The 20386-nt window shown below is 44.1% G+C and overlaps 1 protein-coding gene across 2 annotated transcripts; it reads left to right on the forward strand.

The window, feature by feature from the left end:
• Positions 1 to 199: 199 nt before the first annotated feature.
• Positions 200 to 12157, forward strand: CCNE1 (cyclin E1). Of its 2 annotated transcripts, none has more exons than XM_061387856.1 (12): positions 200 to 451; positions 919 to 967; positions 1074 to 1161; positions 1399 to 1467; positions 5205 to 5356; positions 5476 to 5611; positions 8656 to 8802; positions 9343 to 9438; positions 9863 to 9997; positions 10107 to 10218; positions 10312 to 10469; positions 10775 to 12157. In XM_061387856.1, the coding sequence occupies exons 2-12, from the start codon at positions 948 to 950 to the stop codon at positions 10895 to 10897; spliced, it is 1236 nt and encodes a 411-aa protein (XP_061243840.1). In that variant the 5' UTR covers positions 200 to 451; positions 919 to 947; the 3' UTR covers positions 10898 to 12157. The 2 variants fall into 2 exon arrangements, with proteins under 2 accessions (XP_061243840.1, XP_061243841.1); XM_061387857.1 differs by having other exon boundaries at positions 9923 to 9997.
• The last annotated feature ends 8229 nt before the right edge of the window (positions 12158 to 20386 follow it).

The raw sequence follows: 20386 nt of genomic DNA on the forward strand, positions 1-20386 counted from the left end.
CGCACGGTCCCAGGGCCCCTCCCCTCCAGCGCGCAGGCCCTGTCACTTAGCTCCGCCCCGCGCTGGCCCCGCCCCGGGCGAGCCTGAGCGCCTGGGCGGGCCTGCGGCGCGCAGGGCGGTCCTGAGGGCGGTGGCTGGGCGGGGCCGAGCCCTCTGGCTGTCGCTGAGGGGCTCCGAGCCGGCCGGGGCGGAGCGGAGGGTGGCGGGAGGGCGCGAGGGCGGTCCGGGGGCCGGTTCCGCGCGCTGGGATTTTTAAATGTCCCGCTCTTAGCCGGGCGCAGGAGCAGCCGGCTCGGCCGCCAGCGCGGTGTAGGGGGCAGGCGCGGATCCCGCCACCGCCGCGCGCTCGGCCCGCCGCCGTCTCCCGCCTCCCGGCTTCCCGCTCGCCTCTGCCTCCTGCCTCCGGCCTCGGCTCGTGCCGCCTGCCTGCCTGCCGCGGAGACGGCTTCGGGTGAGGACCCTGCCTCGGGCTGCCGGACTGCGCGGCGGGCGAGAACTCCTGGAGCGCCCGGGTCGGGTCGGGCCGGGCCCGGGTGGGGGTGGGGCGAGGCCGGGTCGCCGGGTCCCCGGAGTCGTCAGCGCGGGGTGCCCCGGTAGGGCGACTCAGAAGCGGGCTCCGGGGAGGTGTTGAGGGGAAGACTGAGGCAGCTGGGGGTCCCGAGGGAGGCAGTGGGCCGGAGAGAGTTTCAGGGGGCGTTGAGCGCCCCCCCGCACCCTGGGTTCCGACCCGGCGTTGCGGGCCGCTGGTGGCGCCGCGGGTGACAGGCCACCCCGGGCCCATCGGCCATTTTCCCGACCGGCCCGGGAGGCTCCCGCCGCCGCCGCCCGCGCGGGAGGGGGAGGGGTGCTCGGGACAGGCCGGCGGGCCCTGGACCCCTCTGCTGCCGTCCTCACCCCACTGCCGTTTCGTGCCCCCAGGCTTGAGGTCTGATCCTGCGCCCAGCGCCATGCCGAGGGAGAAGGAGAGGTGAGTGGCCTGGCCGCTGCGGGAAAGGGGAAGGTGTGCGGTGGTGGGGGAGGGGTGGGCCGAGATTTGGGTAGACTCTTACCTCTGTGCCATCCTGGTTTTACAGGGATGCGAAGGAACCGGATACCATGAAAGAGGAAAGTGGCACCGATGTCTCTGTTCGCTCCAGGAAAAGAAAGGCAAATGTAGCCGTTGTGAGTACAAAGGAGACAGGTGGGGGAGGATACCACCCCCCCCCCCAATCTTACCTGGGTACCAGAATGGGTTCTGCCCATATATTTGTTGATAAGGGATCAAGGGTAGTGGGGGGAGCGTTTGGCAGAAATGGTGATCATAACCTTACTAGCTTTCTTTTTCTTCTCTGTGTCTGTGTTTTTGTCTTTGGGCTGTTTGGTGTGTTTCCTTGGGGTATGGGGGTTGTTTTATGTTAGTTTTTGCAGGATCCCGATGAAGAAATTGCCAAAATTGACAGGACTGTGAGAAGCCAGTGTGGCAGTCAGGTAGGTACATTTTCTGATTGGGTCGAAGTTGAGGCTCCGCTTGTTTGGGGTCAAATTGAGTCTCATACTTGCTTGCCTCCTGCTGAAGGCTTTTTCTCTCACTGTGGCCACAGTTCATATAACCGAGCACTGTGCCTGTCAGTGGGCACTGACCTCTGCCAGTCTTGGGATTCCAGGAAGGACTGTGTTCCTGACTGACATCCCTGAGATTACAAATATGCGCTGATGTCTGGAAGAACCAGAATGAACCTCACATAACTCAGTCCTCTCCTTTTGCCCTTGAGGAAACTGAGATTCAGTTAGAGGAGGAAAGTAACCCAGAGTCCTGTGCAAGCCAGGGGCGGAGTCTGTTCTATAGCCTAGGCTGTAGGCTAGTGAACTGTGGGAGGGCTCCTGACACAGAGCTCTTTGGGTAACTGTGATGATGGGGGTTTGTGTGTGCTCATAAGCAACTTCTCCCCCATCCACACTTGTGTTTATTTCCTCATGGTGCTTAAGGACTTCCCTTCCCTGCTCCCACTCCCTTTAGGTCATGTTTCAAACTTTTCCCCCCTTTTTGATGGTTCTTCTAGCCTCTTCAGCAATTACTTACAGTGATAACTGCTGCCTGGAGCTTGATCTGACCTCCACCAGAGTATTAGTAAGACATTCTGTGTAATGATATGTGCATCTCAGCACATTTTTAAAATTGACTAGTCAGTCCATTTCTCTTGCCCCTCCTTCATGGAGTTCCCGCCATATTTCTTGCATGTTCATGGTAGCATCATAATATCAGAAGTCCCTAGCCAAAAAAGCTTGTATTATCTCTCTGCCTCCAGAAATGGCTGGAGACTGTAGTTATGACCCCAGTAGGGGAAGCAGTCGATCTCCAAACTAACTGATTAGGCTTTCTGACGCTATAACAGATAAAAACTGAGCAGGAATAGTATTTGAGCCAAGGAAAGTGGTTCTGGTGAGGTTAGCAGTGGCAGCACATCACCTTGTAGGACAGTGAGCAACAGCCATAGCAGCTGCGCCTGGAAGAGTGAAGGTCTTCAAAGCCGTGGGACACACGGTAAAGCTGTTGTTACTGCACACAAGACCCTAGTAATTAGCATTTCTGGGGAGACTCCACTTAATATTGAACAACAGCTTGATGATCTACTTGCTGTATTAGAAGAAGAGATACTTTGTTTTAGGAAAAGAAATAAGACAGTGCATTTCAAGTTCTTTCCTTTTTTTTTTTTGTTTTCTTTTTTTCTCCCTGTAAAGACTTCAAACCAAGCAAGTTAATTTTTGTGGGTCTGTACTAAAATGAATCTCAACTTTGTGAAATTCAAGATTGGTTGTCTTCCTAGCTATGTTTTGAATTGGAATTTTTAACTGAGGCTGAGGCAAAGCTGTCCCTGTTGACTTCTTGGGGTTTTAGAGTAGTTTCAGTTCCAGAGATAACTGGAGTGGAGCCTAGGGTGCCTAAGACAGGGCTTTGGCCCTGTCCCTGGACTGCAGAGAGCTGATAGATGTGATATGTGAATAGCCATATTATTTCCCACTAGAAGGCATTTTCATGGTTCAGAGATTAATGACAACAGGTTTCTACACATTGTCTAAAGTAGATAGCTTGAAAATTACCCATCATTTATGAAGCAGTCAGTGTCATGTTATTTCTCTGTAGTTTCATGAAGCTAGAATTGTGGGGTAACAACCTTTTTGCCAATTAATTACACAGAATTTTTCTGTGGAGTTATCATGGTTCAGCCCTGTTCAATAGCCCTGAGCTACTTGTAGCCATCATGCTGAACTCTGTGATACTGCTACATCAAGACCACATGGAACCTTTGATTCTTACCTTAGGTTTTTCCCAATGAAAATAATGCTCTTTTGTCTAAAGTCTATTTAACGTATCCATTTTGTTTAACTTTTTGCATGAGAACCAACTTGTTTATTGAAATGGAGTCCTGGAATTTCTATTAGTTACTTCTCAGAACATAATTTTCCATAAGGTAGTTTCATTCTTCATTAAAAGAGGCACAAAGAGTTAGAGGTGGTTAGAAATAATCAAAATTGGTCTCTTGCTATTATCCCCTTCCTTCCTAAAGTCAGATTGATCTCGCTCTCTTTGAGACATGGTATACATTCAAGTTCAAGAATATAGACTTCATTATTCTGCTTCCGACACTGGTCAGAGGCCAACTCTGGGGCCCATTTGTGGGCTCGTGGTTCACCTGATTTGTCTGTGTGCTGCAGGTTGGGAACTGTTACCATTTTATCTCCAAAAGTCTTCTCTCAACTATTTCAGCCATCTGGCTGTAGAGGGTGACACCCAGCTTCTGCTTTCAAAACTAGAATTCATTGTTGAGTGAATACAACGTAAAGCTGTTGTAACATGATCCTTTTGAGTCAAGGAAATGATACCAGCACATGATTCTAGAACTGGAAGAGGATGTTGCCCTTCTCCAGCAGCTGTTGGCAAGATCTGTCATGGTTAATTTGCATGCTCAATTCTGTGCACATTGGATGGAGGAGAGCTTTATCCTACTTTGCTCTTCTCAGTACCTTGAAAGTGCTCTGGCTTCCTCTGAAAGTGGCCAGTGTGCTGTGATAGCCACCCTGTCCCATATCTTCCAAGCAGCACTTGGAGAGCCCATGTTTCCATGTTCATTTACAGTCTTCTCGGTTGTCTCTTTTCCAGTCAACATTAACGATCTCTCTGCTTTAAAAAAAAAATTGCCAAGAGTCTCAGAGCTTTAACAGAGCGTCCATGCTGGCAGGATTGTTAACATGCCATATCTTCAATAAATTCATTATAATTTTAAAAAACAATCATAGTTGTTTAGAGTAAGATGATAAAAAGTAGCTTTAAAAAGAAAAAACTTTAAATGGCAAAATGACATTTTCCAAATATTAAAAATTGAATTAAATATCTGGACTTTTTAAAAGAAGTATTGTTTGGGTTTTTAATGATGGTTTAGCATTTATTACTATATAAGCCTTTGGGGGTGGGTTTCAAAGGTCTTCAGGAATATCTAGGCTTTATCTCTATAGACTTTTAGTAAATCCTGTGACTCTTGCTTGATGTGGTTTTAAGTAGGCAGATACTCCTTTTTTTTCCATTTGAATTAAGGAAAATGAAAGGTACTCATTATGTAATATATTTGGCTTGACCTGGAACCAAAAGAAGATGTCACATTTGGTGGGTTTTTATTAAATGAGGAGACTAAATATAGATGGCAATCAGTTTTATACTTGTGGTTGTGGAGTGCTTATGTAAATACTTTTATTGGAAATTCTGTCTTTCACTTTTAAGACGTTTTATTAGGTTAGTTGTACTTGTTAAAAAACCCAGGTCTTTGAATTGTGACCAAATCTCACAATACCCTTTTGGAGCCATGCTTAGTATCTTACTGAACTGCAAGTAGATTTTCTTTTTCGGTAATGTAAGAACTGTTTGCATTTTGTCTTACCCTTCCTGTGCCCTCACGCACCTCATATGAGGATGATGATATGGAGAATAAATGCTACTGACTAGTTTTCTTAGGTACTTACTGCATAGACTCCTGAGAACGTGAGAGCTTGGAGTCATTACTGTGTCTTCCATGCTATCTCCATCTTAATTTAGGCTGGAATATTGATTTAGGCCTAGAGATTACTCTAGGTGTGTGAAGACATTTTTTTGTTTTACTGGCTGTTTTACAAATCAATGAATGTAAAAACAGCTGGTTTACATCAAACTTTTTTAACATGTCTTTATTTTACAGCCTTGGGACAGTAATAGAGCCTGTGAAAACCCCTGCTCCCTGATTCCCACACCTGACAAAGAAGAAGATGAACTTCTGTACCCACACGCTGCGTACAAGCCTCAGAGGAGCACGCCGTCGTCATCCAGAGCGTCGCCACTGCCTGTACTGAAGTAAGCTGACCACCGAGTGCCTCCTGGGTCTCTTACTCCCTGTATGCACTTCCACTTCGCTAGTTGGATGCATACTGATGCCTGACTTTTGTGTTTTGCTTGGTTTTGTTGTTTTGTAGCTGGGCAAATAGAGAGGAAGTATGGAAAATCATGTTAAACAAGGAAAAGACATACTTGAGGGACAAGCACCTTATGCAACGGCACCCTCTTCTGCAGCCTAAAATGCGAGCAATTCTTCTGGATTGGTTAATGGAGGTAGGTTGAGCCTTCTGGTTAACTAGAAGCACTGACCGTTTCTAGATAGATTCTTTTGTGATGTTGTAATCTCTTCATGTGTTTGATTCCATTGACACATTCTGTGTCTCTGAACTGTGGTATATATACTACAGTGGTTTAACTTTTTTGCTTATGTACTTCCTTAAAAGAATTTCTGAAGTCTGTTTATCCCTTAGATGTTTTTAAGTTGGCGTCTGAATTTTTTTCTCAAAGTTTAAATAGTTGCAAAGGTCGTATTTTCCAATTAATTATAAATATTGGTATTTGATCTTTGTTAATTAAATTGCTTTTTAAGTGTACACAATAGAATGTGTAACAGCTATTTGATAGCGTACTACCAAATGTTTAAAAATATATGAACAAATTTATCTTTAACAGTCAGAAATTTTGTATTGTTTCATTTTAACTCCTTGGGACCCATTTCTCTTTCCCCACAGAAGTTTATCCTAACAAAATATATTGTTCAAATCTTCTATTGATCACACTTTCATACTTCACATTATCATACAAAAACTGATCAAATAACAAGATTATAAGTTATAGTAAATAATTGTTAAATATAAGAAGTTATGTTGTATAGGCAGTGCACCTCTTTCTGGGAGGAAGTGTGGGTGTCTCAATAGTGGTTTGATTAAGGGACATTTCTTGGATACCGCTTCCCTTGTGGCTCAGATGGTAGAGAATCCTTCTGCAATGCAGGAGATCCAGGTTTGATCCTTGGGTCAGGAAGATCCCCTGGGAAAGGGAATGGGAATCCACTCAAGTGTTCTTGCCTAGAGAATCCCATGGACAAAGGAGCCTAGCGGACTACAGTCCCTGGGGTTGCAGAGTCAGATACGACTGAGTGACTAACAAACATACCTAGACACCTCTGTAAACCTTGGGTGGGTGCAAAATGAGCTTTCTTCTGTGAGTGGAAGGGTATCTTAAGCAGATCCATTTTATGAAAGTATACATGGAAGCTGTGTGGCTACGTATTCCCTGAAAACAGTGCCATGTACCTTCAGAAAGTGTGTGTTGACAGGGTATGTGTACCCTAGTTGTGCTTGTCCTAGAGTCAAATCTGCTGCCACTTAACATCTTTGTGCCTCAGTCAGGCAAGTCATTTAACTTGATTTTCTCATTGTAATGTTTTCTATTAGTATTTTCCTTACATAGTTTGTGTGGATTAGAAATAGTGCATATGAAGTACAGCTTACATGTGTGTGTGTGCATGCTAAGTCATATCCAACTCTTTGCGACCCCCTTGACTGTAGTCTGCCAAGCTCCACTGTCCATGAGATTCCAGGCAAGAATACTGGAATGAGTTGCCATTTCTCCCTCCAGGGGATCTTCCTGATCCAGGGATTGAACCCAAGTCTCCTGCACTGGCAGGCAGATTCTTTACCACTGAGCCACCTGGGAGGCCTCTTGGTAGGGAAGATCCCCTGGAGAAGAAAATGGCAGCCCACTCCAGTATACTTGAGTGGGAAATCCCATGTATAGAGGAGCCTGGCGGCCTACAGATCTCCTTTTTGGGGTCGCAAAGGAGTCAGACTTAGTGACCAAACAATAGCTTACGTAGTACGCCATGTAAGATTTACATAAAAACATCTTTTTATCATTCTTAATTTCCTTTTCTTTACTGGTCCCTGAAAATGTCAACATAGAAAATGTACAAATGTACAAATTCTTTGGCAGGCCTGCTTAAAACTATAGGCCTTACAGTTGTCCGTAGACCCACCATGGCACATAGCCCTCCTGGGCCTTTTGAAACTTTTTATAATTCCTTGAAGCATTAGATATAGTATGCTTTAATCTCTTAGGCTTCAACTCAAAAGATGTTGTGACTTAGTGGATCTGTTATATATAGTGCAATTGATGCCATTGATACTTTCTAAAGAAATGATTTCCCCTGGAAGTCAATCAAAAGAGTCATGTAATACTATTGAAAGGATAGAAAAGAATGATAACTTTTATGTCTAAAGTGGGACAAAACATGAGTCCGCAGTTCACAGGCAGTCTTATCTGCAGTGATGTTAAATTTCCCAGCCCCCAGCCCAGCCAAGAAGTATGTAGCAAAAAAAGAAGTGCTTCACAGTGTGCCTGATGGTGAGCTGGGTAAAATAGGTCTGAAAGTTTGTTCTGTAGAGAACAGAAGCTCTGGTTTCACTTCTAATCCGATTGTAGTTGTGTTATTTAATAAAGACTGACTCTAAACATGGTTCCACATGGACTTAGAAACTCTTTGGTGATTGATGGAGTTTTCTAGTAATGTTCTGTTTGTTGTTTCCGCTGGTGCCTTTCCTACTTACAACCCTGTGAAGTGTACTTATTTGGGATATACTGTTTAGGAATAGCAGTTTTAAATGCATAATCAAACATTTGATGATAGTAATGAATTGAGGTCTAATATTTCTTTGGTCCTTTTCAACTCCATCATGTGTACTATTTTTCCATATCTCACAGCAGTCCTGTGAGGTTAACAAAGCAGGACTAATTTATAATGTCTCAATTTTATAATTGGTTTTTCTAAAGGGGAGCCTAGGATAGAACCTAGGTCTCTGAGTCTTTCATTTAATGCTTTTTAATAAAGCTTTTGCCTCTTGTGATTAGATTAACAGTGTTTTAGTGTTGTGGTCTTTAAATAAACCTATGTTCCAGCTTTCAAACTTTCATACTGATGATGTTCATTGTGAAGAAATATTGTAGTTCTTTCCTCACATCATAATGAAACTTACAAAAGGGCACATATTTCTTTGAGAAAATTGTGTTTTTCCTTGAAACGCTGCTTTTACTGTACTGTGAATGTACTTCTTGCTGCAGCCTGTGAGCTTTCGCTCTTACATTCGATCACAGAACGCTTCATCCTTATCCTGAGTTCCAGTTTTTCATTGTGTGTGTGCTTAGGGATAAGCAAGGTAACCATCCTCTACGAAAAGCCAGCTTCTGTCTCTTTGGTTTTATCTTCACCAAAATCATGGCAAGTTTGTTTGTCTTTCTTTTTCCTCAAGTAACTATTCTAAAACTTACTATTTTTTCAGGTATGTGAAGTCTATAAACTTCACAGAGAGACATTTTACTTGGCACAGGATTTCTTTGATCGGTATATGGCAACACAACAAAATGTTGTAAAAACACTTTTACAACTTATTGGGATTTCATCTTTATTTATTGCTGCCAAACTTGAGGTAAATAATTTTCAAATTTTTTTACGTAGTACATGCTCTTCTTGAGATCCACTGGAATTAGGGGAAGGGATCAACTATTTGTCTGTATTTGTATTTTTCTAATTTGAAGCCTTCTAAAATTTAGCCACACATAAAGGCTAGAAATTAACCAAGAAAAGTATGAGTATTTAAAATGCTTAGGTTAATTTAATTCCTTTAATCAAAAAAATTGAACTTCTCCCTAAGAGGATAGAAATTTTGGTGTGATTAGAAGGGTAGATGGGCCTAACTTTCAAACACATTACTAAAGGTATTGAAAAGGTGAAATTTTCAAAACTCTTCAGTAAGTAAAAGGTTGATTGTTGAGGGGGAATGTTTCATTTCTTTCACAATTAATGCATTTTGAACCACTAGAGTAGGTCTTATATTTATCCCATCAATGTACCCTCTCTTTCTTTTTATGTTAGCATACTAAAAAATAATTTGAGAGGTACAATATGTAAGTTTAAACTATAAGAGATAGGCATTTTGCTAGCAGTATCTTCTTTTATTTCCTTTTAGGAAATCTATCCTCCAAAGTTGCACCAGTTTGCTTATGTTACAGATGGGGCTTGTTCAGGAGATGAAATTCTCACCATGGAATTAATCATTATGAAGGTATGTTACAAGTTAATTTTTCAGTCCTTTTAAAAAATACATACATAATATCTTTTCTACATTTGGCATGAGTGCATCTGGCTAGGTGTTCTCCAGCTGGACACATTGTGGCAGGAGAAATGGCTGCATTTTGAAACTCCTTTAGAGGGGCTTCCCTGGTAGCTCAGATAGTAAAGAATCTGTCTGTAATGCAGGAGACCAGGGTTCAATCCCTGGGTCTGGAAGTTCCCCTGGAGAAGGGAATCACAACCTACTCCAGTATTCTTGGCTGAAGAATCCATGGACAGAGGATCCTGGTGGGGTACAGTCTGTGGGGACACAAAGAGTCAGACACGACTGAGCAGCTAACACTATAGAGGACCAAATGGAAGAGAAATGTCTTTTTCTTTTTTCAACCAGTGGTCTGTTTTCTGTTTTCCCATAGGCCCTTAAGTGGCATTTAAGTCCCCTGACCATTGTGTCCTGGTTGAATGTATACATGCAGGTTGCATATCTAAATGATATTTATGAAGTGCTCCTGCCTCAGTATCCTCAGCAAATCTTCATACAGATTGCAGAGGTAAGTGGCTCTACTACCTCTGTGGGGCACCCTAACCCACCACTAGACTGAGTAACTCTAGAAGGGGTGTGTGTTGGCATGTCCCTTAGTGCTCTGTTCTTCCCCATAGCTTTTAGATCTCTGTGTCCTGGATGTCGGGTGCTTAGAATTTTCTTATGGTGTACTTGCTGCTTCCGCCTTGTATCATTTCTCTTCATCTGAACTGATGCAAAAGGTTTCAGGTATGTTGGCTTTCCAGTCCATTAACAAGATATATGAAACTTACAAACCAGTTGTTCGTCTCAAATCAAGCGTAACATGTATTTTCATTGCAGGGTATCAGTGGTGTGATATAGAGAAGTGTGTCAAGTGGATGGTTCCATTTGCCATAGTTATAAGGGAGACAGGAAGTTCAAAACTTAAGCACTTCAGGGGAGTTCCTGCTGAAGATGCACACAACATCCAGACCCATATAAACAGCTTGGATTTGCTGGTCAGTACTGTTTCTTGTTTCCCAAAGTCTTAAAACTGCCTGGGCAGCCTCTTCACTTTGCTTCATACAGGCTCCAGATAATCCTAAAAAGACTCCAGTTCTTTTTAATTCTTTGGAAAAGAAAAAATGGGATCAACAGATCCTATCTCTTAAGTATCATATAGACCCCAGGCTTTTAGATTGTTCTTTGCTATTTTTTTTTCCTTCACTCACCTACATAGGAAAAAGCACAAAGTAAGTGAAGCCCAGAGGATACATTCTTCCATTGTAACATTTCTATTTCTTGCTTTTATTCTTATCAACAGGACAAAGCCCAAGCAAAGAAAGCCATATTATCTGAAGAAAACAGGATTTCTCCTCTCCCCACTGGAGTCCTCACCCCTCCACAGAGCAGTAAGAAGCAGAGCAGCGGGCAGGGATCAGCATGACCACTCCAGCATCCTCACCAAAGACAGCTGTGCAGAAGTGCCTGCTCCAGGTTCTCTCCTGTCGACTGCAGCAGAGACGTGCATTAGCTTTTACAGATATTTAAATGGAAGAGCATCTCTCTTCCATGACAGAAGGTTTCTGTGGATGGCATTGGACAGGGAGAAGTGTTTTTTTATTGAATGCTTAGATTTTTTTAATAAGTGGGTCAAGTACACCAGCCACCTCCAGAACACCAGTGAGTGCTCCAGATGCTGCTAAGGAGGGTGATACTTGACTTGATTGACTATTCACACAAATAACAAAGGCTTGAAGTTGAGGAGTGCCATGTTGCTGTTGGTCTCCCCATGGCTGTTCTGGGCTGAGTCGTATTAAGTGGACAGGTGGTTGTGAGTGTTGTGATATACAGCCCACCACCAGCTGTGCTGGGGGCCTCCCCTTTCCATTCTATCAGTTGACAGTGTACAATGCCTTTTATGAACTATTGTTTTTTGCAAGTGCTGCTATGTTTATCCATTTTTTAATAAAGATAAAACACTGTCTTTGAGACAGCTGGTTTTATGAACTATGTCTGATAATTTAAGTTAGGAGTCAACTTTGAATGTGGCTGTATCAAGTTCTCTTTGTTAATTAACTTCATGCTTCTCAAAACTCAAGCCTTTCAAACCAATATATTAAAAGAAAACTTTTGAAGTGAGCTTCAGGTGCCAGCCTCACAGGCCTCCCAAGGGCCCCTGAGCTAGAATGAGGCTCTGATTGGCATCTTCCAACAGTGCCCTGTGCAGTGGTGACTCCAGGTGGGCTCACTGGCTGGCTATGGTGACAGTGAAGTCACGTCTGCATCCAAGAGGATCCTTATGTGTGATTTCTTCCCAAGCACAGGACTACGGTCATAAAGTATCTGTGATTAGTGTTATTTAGTACTCTGTGTCCTTATCCAAAGCTTAACCTAGAGAATCTACTTGGAGAACTTGTTAATGTAGCAGCCTAAACTACTTTGAAGAAGAAAATGCAAAGTAAAATTACATGTAACTCGAAAAGTCTGTTCCCTGATCACTGATGGATTCACCAAGTGCCTTGCTAACAGAAGAGGTCACTGTCCACTTGAAGGCCCGATGTGCACAGTTCACATCACATTTTGTGGGACGTTCTCAAAGTGGTGGCCTTGTCAAGTCTTATGTTTCATTTTCTCACAGTGTTTTGGTCTATGTATGAGTTCATTAAGGGAGGGTGAATGAGCAAATAAATATCATTTATTTCAACTTGGTATTTGTTATTTTGCAAAAATCTATCTGAAGTAGAAAGAAAAACAGCCACTTTTAATCTACCACATTTATATGAAATTTGAGAGAGGTCCTACTTTTTCACATTGTGATGTCATAGTTCTGTCATTTTAATGCAGTTTTCTTAATAAATGCATTATAAATATACATGTAATGGCATTTAGCAAATGATACTCTTAGTTAATTATTCATCTCAGACATACTCTTGCCTTTAGTGACTTTTTAATGGTGATCATTTGTGACTCGAAAATTCCTAAAAGGGGTTAATTTACATATGACATTTTCTGTGCAAAAATATGGCACTAAATACATTTCTGTTCTATAAGTTTGAGAGCTTGGCAGATGTGAGGAAACACTGGCTCAAAAGCATGTTTGAGGTAAATACCTCATGGACTGGCGAGCCGTCGTACTGCAAAGAGCGTTAGTTACTGAGTATGCTGAGATGAGGCTGCCTTACTTGTAAATTGTCAGGGTGCTGTATTTCTGGAGATCGGTATTCTTTTAAATGGCAGTGTTGCCACAGGCAGCTCTTGATAATCTGCTAATCAAGGATGAATCCCAGATGGGTAAGTGAAATCCATAGTATCCAATATTTTCTGTGACTCTGCCAGAAACTCTCTAAGCCACCAGTAAGTGAAACCAAGTTTTCCCTCTTGAAGGAGCTTGTTCCAGTACACACTTTGACCTCTCACTGGTTGGCTCTGTACCCATTTGCCAGATGAGATTTGTTCTGCAATTCATCTGAAACTAACTGAGGCAACGTGATATCAAACAGATAGCAGGGGTGGAAGTGGCAGCTCCAGTCACCCCTGGTGAACAAATGCTATGAGGCAAAGATGTCAGCAGGAACGACCCAGAGAAGGGAGGGGTAACTTATCAGCCAATCATGAAGACTGATCTGGCTGTGGTAGAGCACACCACATCCTCATGTCGCACCCCAGCTCACAGAATTTACACAGCAGCCCTCACACAGCTGCTGTCAGGTCTATGGCCCCGGCGCCTAAGAAAGAACACACGGTTCTTCACGTGGTGGGTGTTGAAGGTTTTCCAAGGCCGTCTCCCAAGTGTGGAACCTGGACAGCCTGTTTCACAGAGGTCATTTTATACCAGTGGGAGAATAAGAGATGCTGAGCTTCACCTTGACTTGTTCTTGAGACCAATAACCAGTAAGCAGAGTTGTGGGTCCATTAAGACATGGAGCTTAGCGTGTGGATGCACTTCTGTGCTCCAACTCAGGCACAAAAGAGATTGAAGTTTATTTGGGCAAAACTAGGCTCTACCTCAGAGCAGGGTGGAAAGAGAAATCAAATCTGATAATGTCTAGTCATATTTATCCAACCGTGCATTTTCCTACCACATGTTTAGCATTTTGAAATTCAAATCACATTTATACCTTGGACATTGTTAGAAGACTATTTTTATCCCTGCTGTAATCATCTAATTTGCTGATTACAGGTCTCAAATTGCCACAGAGAACTCAATTTTTGAAAGAATTGTCCTGTTTGATCAAATATGTTATTCAAGCAATGCAGTCATTTGTTCCACAAGGTTACCTGCCAGGCAGAGCTAACCAGGAGTAATAGCATTAGAAGCCTATACTTAAAATCAAGCATTAGCTAATCTGCCTGTGACAATAGAGTCTTAAATATAATTTGTGGCAGATACTTTAGTTCCTGCAATGACAGACAATTGCATTTTGTATTCAGTGAGCATAGATTTTTTCCTACCTCATCCCAATTTCAAATTTAACTTCAGAAGACTCTAATGTGCTCAGTTTCACAAGCTAACAGGTACTATTTCCCAAGAGCCTCAGACAAGAGGGCAATGCTGTCCTTTATTCAATGAACACTCTCTGCCCTCTCAAATAATTTTCCTGATCAATGCCAATTCCAAAAATTGGTGTAGCATCTGAGTGTCTAATGCTGGCTTCCCTGGCACGACACAGTGAGCTGGCCTCCCGTGGGAGCCCCTGCTGTGTGCTAGGCTGTACTAGCCCTGGAGATGAAAGCCCCAGGAAGAGTCCAAGAGCTCAGGAGAGGCTGGGAGACCGAAGGACAGCTGGAATCCAGAGGGCAGCGGTATGAAACGCAAGCATGGAGTGGAAGCTGTGCTTGTGCTCGGGAGGGAGGCTGTTGAGTCCTTCCAAGTAGTCCTAGAAAAGTGGAGTGGAAGGAGACAAAGGCAGATGAGGTGACAGAGGCTACATCACAAAGGGCTTCTGCACATTAAGCTCAAGACGGGGCTGATACCCCTGGCGGAAGAGCTGGTGCGAGAGGAGAGTGAGGCTCAGAGCAATGCGTGGACACAGGTTGAGGAAACAAGCCCAGAGCCATGCTTTTGTGCCACGGGAAAGTGACCGTGCAGGAAGGCGATGGGGCATCAAGGGGACTGCCCTGCGTGGGGACTGCCCTGCAGCACTCCCAGGCAACAGTGATTTTGGGCTCTGCACCTCTGCAACCTCAGCCAGCTGAAACCTCATCTCCTGCAGTAAGAGGACCCTTTCTGGACCCACACTGATGTCATTTCTTCATTGGGCTCTGGAGGCAGTTACCTGGAGCTGAGACCTTTCCCTGCCATTTCACAAGGTGATTTTGGGCACCATGCTTAAGTTCTCCAAGCCTAGTAATCCTCAGATGTGAAATGGGGATGATAATAACAGTCTTTGTTCTATAAGTTAAAAGAGAGGTTAAACAGGAAAATGCATAAAAAGTCTTAGCCTAGCACGTAGAACATTAAAAAGAAACAGTAATAGATGGTTGCCCTTGCTATTATTGCTGCTGCTGGTGGTGGTAGTACAAAGGTAGGCAGTCAGACTGAGGCCTGAGCCGGGAGTAGCCCTGCAGTGGGGACTCCAGGAACACGTGGCACTTGCTCTGAGGTGCTCTGAGCCTCCATAGGCTCCTCCCTGCAAGCCTGCTCCCTGGCCCTCCCCAGGCTTCAGCTCCATCTCACTCCTGCCCTTCCTGGGCAGCCTCCTGGAAAGTATCATATACACCTGCTGTCCCTCCTCCTTCAAGCTCCTCCAGTGGGGCTTCTGCCCCGCTCACCACACACTACCCTGCCAAGGCCACCTGAGATGGCCATGTGGCAAAGCTAATGGTCATGTGGTACTCTTTAGCCTTCATCTCACGGGGCATCTTTGCCACACTTAGCACGGCTGACCCCACCTTCCTTCCAAAAACCTTTTGCCCTCCCTTGACTTCTCACACAGACACACTGGCTGGCCCCGTGGTAACCCTCCCTAATCCCACAGTGTCTCTTTCCTCCTCAAAGGAAACCACCACCCTGAGGTCCAGGTGGATGATTTCCACACCTATATTTAGAATTCTATCATTTATATCTGGATTCATAAACAATAGATTTACAGAAACACTGCTTTGGGTGTTTTTAAAATTCACATAAGTGTAATAGAACTTCACACATCAGGACTTTCCTGGTGGTCACTGGTTAAGAATCTGCCTTCCAACACAAGGGATGTGGGTTCGATCCATGGTCTGGGAAGAGTCCATCTGCCTTGGAGCAACTGACCTTTTGGGCCGCAACTCCTGAGCCCATGCTCTAGAGTCTATGAACCACAACTAGAGAGAGACCCGCATACCACAGTGAATAGCTCATGCAGCCAAAACAAAAAACAAACAAACAAAAAAACCCTTACACATCATAATACCACTTGCTATCTTTTTCAACTTTATTTTCAACATTTATCCACGTTGATACCTGTAGGATAGGGTTTACTCATTTTCAACTGTGATAAGTTTCCTCTTCAGTGAGCATGCCACAGCGTATACCTTCTACATGTATATGTGTAGGTTTCCAGTTTTTTTCACCATCGCAGACAGTGCTGCAGTCCACATCTTGTACACACGTGTGCCATGTGTATTAACTTCCTAGGACACATTCCTAGATGGGGAATTGCCATGTCAAAGGGGATGTGCTGTTGCAACTTGCTAGATGTGATCGGTTACTTCCCCAAGTTGTGCCAATTTATTCTCCCAGGTGAGGAGTGTGAGAGTTCCTGCCTTCCCACATCTGCTCCAGCTTTTTGGTAATGTCATCTTTTTTTCCCAGTAAAATTGCTGTTATTTAACTTTACTGGTTTTCCTATAATTGCAATAGTGCAGCATATTTGTTATAATGTTAGAATACTACAAACACATACAACATCAAAAGTGAAAACTCCCCAGAAATGCCATTCTGTTTTGGTGTTAAAAGAGTGTACATTGCTCCAGAATTTTTTCTGTTCATACAACTAACATATGAATAAATGAAAATATTTGCTGTTTCCTTCAACTGTATCATCTCTAAGTAGTTTAAAATGCACATAAAAACTTGCTGTTTTGTTTTTACTTTTCAGTGGTGGCTTGCCAATTTATTTCATTGCTTAGCACATAATTTCAGGGTCTAGCACATTAAATATTTTCTCCATGTGTACATGGATTGATCCTTACATGTATAATCACTTTCATTAAGTTTCTTCTCTTCCATGCTCAGGAGAATGTATGCTACTAACATTAAGATTGAAAAGCTAAACATCAACAGGAAAGAGTCAGGCCTCTGTCTCTGCCTTCTCTGAGCAGTCCTTCTCTGAGCAAAGGAGCCACATAGTTCCTGGGAGGGTTGCAAGAGTGGGATGACAAGCAAGTGCCCAGGTTCCAGTGCATCATCAGACAGACATCATCCATTCTCCAAGACTGTGGTGAAGCAGTGTAGCAGTGCCTTCCTTAATAGAAAAAAAAAAAAAAGTGCAAAGTTAACATATCCTAACGGTCACAGCCTAGGTCATCCAGAAGGTTCTCTGTGTCTCCCTTGCTAAACACCTAACCGCGCTCTCTCTTGTTAAGAGATGAGCAGTGAACATTCGATCTGTGTGAGGTAATGACTTGGTCTGAAGTGAGTCCCTTGGAATTCTGTGTACTCCATCCCAGAGGCTGTGGGGGTCCCTGCAGCAGACAGAACGGATCTAGAGGTGCCACCTCAGGGCTGTATGTCCTATGCTGGTGTGCCGGGTTTGTTGTGTCTGGGCTGCAAAAGGGGTTTGAAAACATTTGAGCCAACATTTAAAACTTGGGAGAGTTCACATACAGACATGGCTCCCAGATCTGGGCAGCACCATCAGTCTGCAGAGAACCAGCGTTCCCACCACACTCCCTGCTGCCTCGCAGGACCCGCTGCTTTGATCTTTACTTAGGCAACCCATGACTCTATCAAAAGTGAGAAAACAGTATAGATCAAGAAAGTGGAATGTCTCAAGAGAAGTGGCACAGAGGGCAAATTTCTCTCTGAAGCACAGAATATTTGAACAGGTTTAATTTTCAGGACAAAATGTCTTGGTGTCCAAAGGTATGTTCTTTATCTGCCTGGCTCCCACAGAAAAGTTTCAGACTTCTGGATTTTACAGGAGAATTTCAGCTGGCCATCACTCAAAGGTATATAGGGCTTTTAGCTCATCATTTGCCTGCCCTGGGCCTCTGGTTCCTCACCCACCCAGTGGGCAGTGTGGCCACAGCACGTGCCTCTGAGGGGTTGCATTGCTTTCTGTTTCTCTTCAGACTCTAGTCTTCCAGGTGGTGATAAGAGATGGGTTTAGGGTATTTTCAGGTTCGCAATCACACTTTAGGGAGCCACCCCCTACTTCCTGCCATGCAAAGGAGTTTCGTTTCTCTAGATGTCAGGAAGGCAACAGCATGCTGCAGACGTCAGACTGGCAAGCAGGTGGCGGAAAGCCTCCTAGGGGCTGAGAGCTGCCTCACCTCCTCCTGGGCGTCCAGGTTTCCTGGTGACCCTCAGGGTGACCTTTGACCTTCAGCCCAGCTAGGGCACATCAAGGCCAGAGTTTGGGCAGGTGTGATTCCAGGGCTGCTGCCAGAAAATTGACCTCTACCCAAAGGCTGGTGCCTGAAAAGTTCCTGGCCTGAACATGGTCTTGAGGTGGAGGGACCTTGGGCTTCCCTCAGAAGCCTCGACCTTAGGGTGGGCTTTGTTCTTCCCTGAATGGAATTCTGCCCTGTGCTACTGGAAAATGCTCTAAATCTGCCTCTGTGATGGAGAAAACTGAGGTTTGAGAAGACAAATTACCATGGAAAAAGATGAGTTTCCAGATCTCAGGAGTGATTTTCTGCACTATTCATTTTAGCAGTGTCCAGGGCAGCGGAAAGAGAGGGCTTGTCTGTGGACGAGATAGATGCAGAAGCCAATAAAGAATTTATGGGAAGCACAAAAGGCTGTCTGGATGGGTTTTATTAATTACATTTCTTTTATCCTCACAACAATGGCACCTCAGTAATCTACACTGACTGTGCTCAATTGATGCTAATGATTTCATCCTTTTGTTTTTGTTCAAAAAAAAAGAGAAAAGGTCTGTCTGCTCAGTTAGTCAGGCCCAGCATGAGCCTGGAGCCCAGCAAGGCCCTGGAAGCACTCCTCTGGGGCCCTCCCCCATCATCTGTGCACCCTGGCACTCCCTGGCAATGCCAACAGCAGTCCTGCCTGGCGATGGTCATTTGCTGTGTCCCCAACCAGGCCCTGCCCCCATCCTCCTCCACCCTGCTTCTCCATAACTCCCTGTACAGGTACTCTTATGTGGGTAATGAGTCCTCTGGGTGGAGTGACAGGCAGGGAAGGTGTGTGTGTGTGTATGTGTGTGTGTGCGTGCACAGCAGTATTTTGTTATTCAGTCACTCAGTTGTGTCTCACTCTTTGCAACCCCAAAGACTGTGACATGTCAGGCTTCCCTGTTCTTCACCATCTCTTGGAGCTTGCTCAAACTCATGTCCCTTGAGTCATTGATGCCATCTAACCATTTTGTCCTCTATTGTCCCCTTCTCCTTCTGCCTTCAACCTTTCCCAGCATCAGGGTCTTTTCCAATGAGTCAGCTCTTGGCATCAGGTGGCCAAAGTATTGGAGCTTCAGCATCAGCATCAGTCCTTCCAATGAATATTCAGGACTGATTTCCTTTAGGATGGACTGGTTGGATCTCCTTGCAGTCCAAGGGACCCTCAAGAGTCTTCTCCAACACTACAGTTCAAAAGCATCAATTGTTCAGTGCTCAGCCTTCTTTATGGTCCAACTCTCACATCCATACATGACCACTGGAAAAACCATAGTTTTGACTAGACGGACTTTTGTCAACAAAGTAATGTCTCTGCTTTTTAATATGTTGCCTAGGTTGGTCATAGCTTTTCTTCCAAGGAGCAACTGTCTTTTAATTTTGTGGCTGCAGTCACGATCTGCAGTGATTTTGCAGCCCAAGAAAATAAAGTCTGTCATTGTTTCTCCATCTATTTTCCATGAAGTGATGGGACCAGATGCCATGATCTTTGTTCTTTGAATGTTGAGTTTTAAACCAGCTTTTTCACTCTCCTCTTTCACCTTCATCAAGAGGCTCTTTAGCTCCTCTTCACTTTCTGCCATAAGGGTGGTGTCATCTGCATATCTGAGGTTATTGGTATTTCTCCCAGCAATCTCGATTCCAGCTCCTGTTTCATTCAGCCTGGCATTTTGCATGATGTCTTCTGCATATAAGTTAAATAAGCAGGGTGACAATATACAGCCTTGACATACTCCTTTTCCAATTTGGAACCAGTCTGTTGTTCCATGTCCAGTTCTAACTGTTGCTTCTTGACCTCTGTACAGATTTCTCAGGAGGTAGGTAAGGTGGTCTGATATTCCCATCTCTTTAAGAATGTTCCACAGTTTGTTATGATCCACACATTCAAAGGCTTTAGCATAGTCAGTAAAGCAGAAGTAGATGTTTTTCTGGAATTCTCTTGCTTTATTTGGTATACCTCACCTAAGGGTTCTTTTTGAAGAAAGAAAAAAGGAGGTTGAGTTGCTTTCCTCCCACAGTCCCTATCTCTTATTACTAAATTTTGTTGTTTTAGCATAAGTTAGAAAGGGTATATGTGCTGGGGGCATGGCAGTGAATGAAATTGTCATGAATCATTTATTTGCCCATGTCTGCTGTCATCCTTCCACCTCGGAACCCAGGAGGAGCTGTCAGCAATGGCCTTGAAGAGTTTCCACACTCCAGTGTGATAAACCTCAATGTCTTTTTCTCCTTCTTCTTCTTATGCTACCCCATAATGTGCTGCTGCACCTCTGGCCCAGGAGAGAAGCCCAAGGAAAGCGTGTAGGTGATAAACAGTGTTTCCTGTTACAAATGAATGAGGCAAGTGTGCATGCCTGACACCTCTGCCATTGTCTGAACA

This window comes from Bos javanicus, chromosome 18 (genome assembly GCF_032452875.1).
Source record: "Bos javanicus breed banteng chromosome 18, ARS-OSU_banteng_1.0, whole genome shotgun sequence".
NCBI lineage: Eukaryota > Metazoa > Chordata > Mammalia > Artiodactyla > Bovidae > Bos > Bos javanicus.

Coding starts and splice junctions, on each gene's coding strand:
- CCNE1 (XM_061387856.1), top strand. CDS start 948: ATGCCGAGGGAGAAGGAGAG. Junction 968..1,073: donor ATGCCGAGGGAGAAGGAGAG/GTGAGTGGCCTG, acceptor CTGGTTTTACAG/GGATGCGAAGGAACCGGATA. Junction 5,357..5,475: donor TCGCCACTGCCTGTACTGAA/GTAAGCTGACCA, acceptor GTTGTTTTGTAG/CTGGGCAAATAGAGAGGAAG.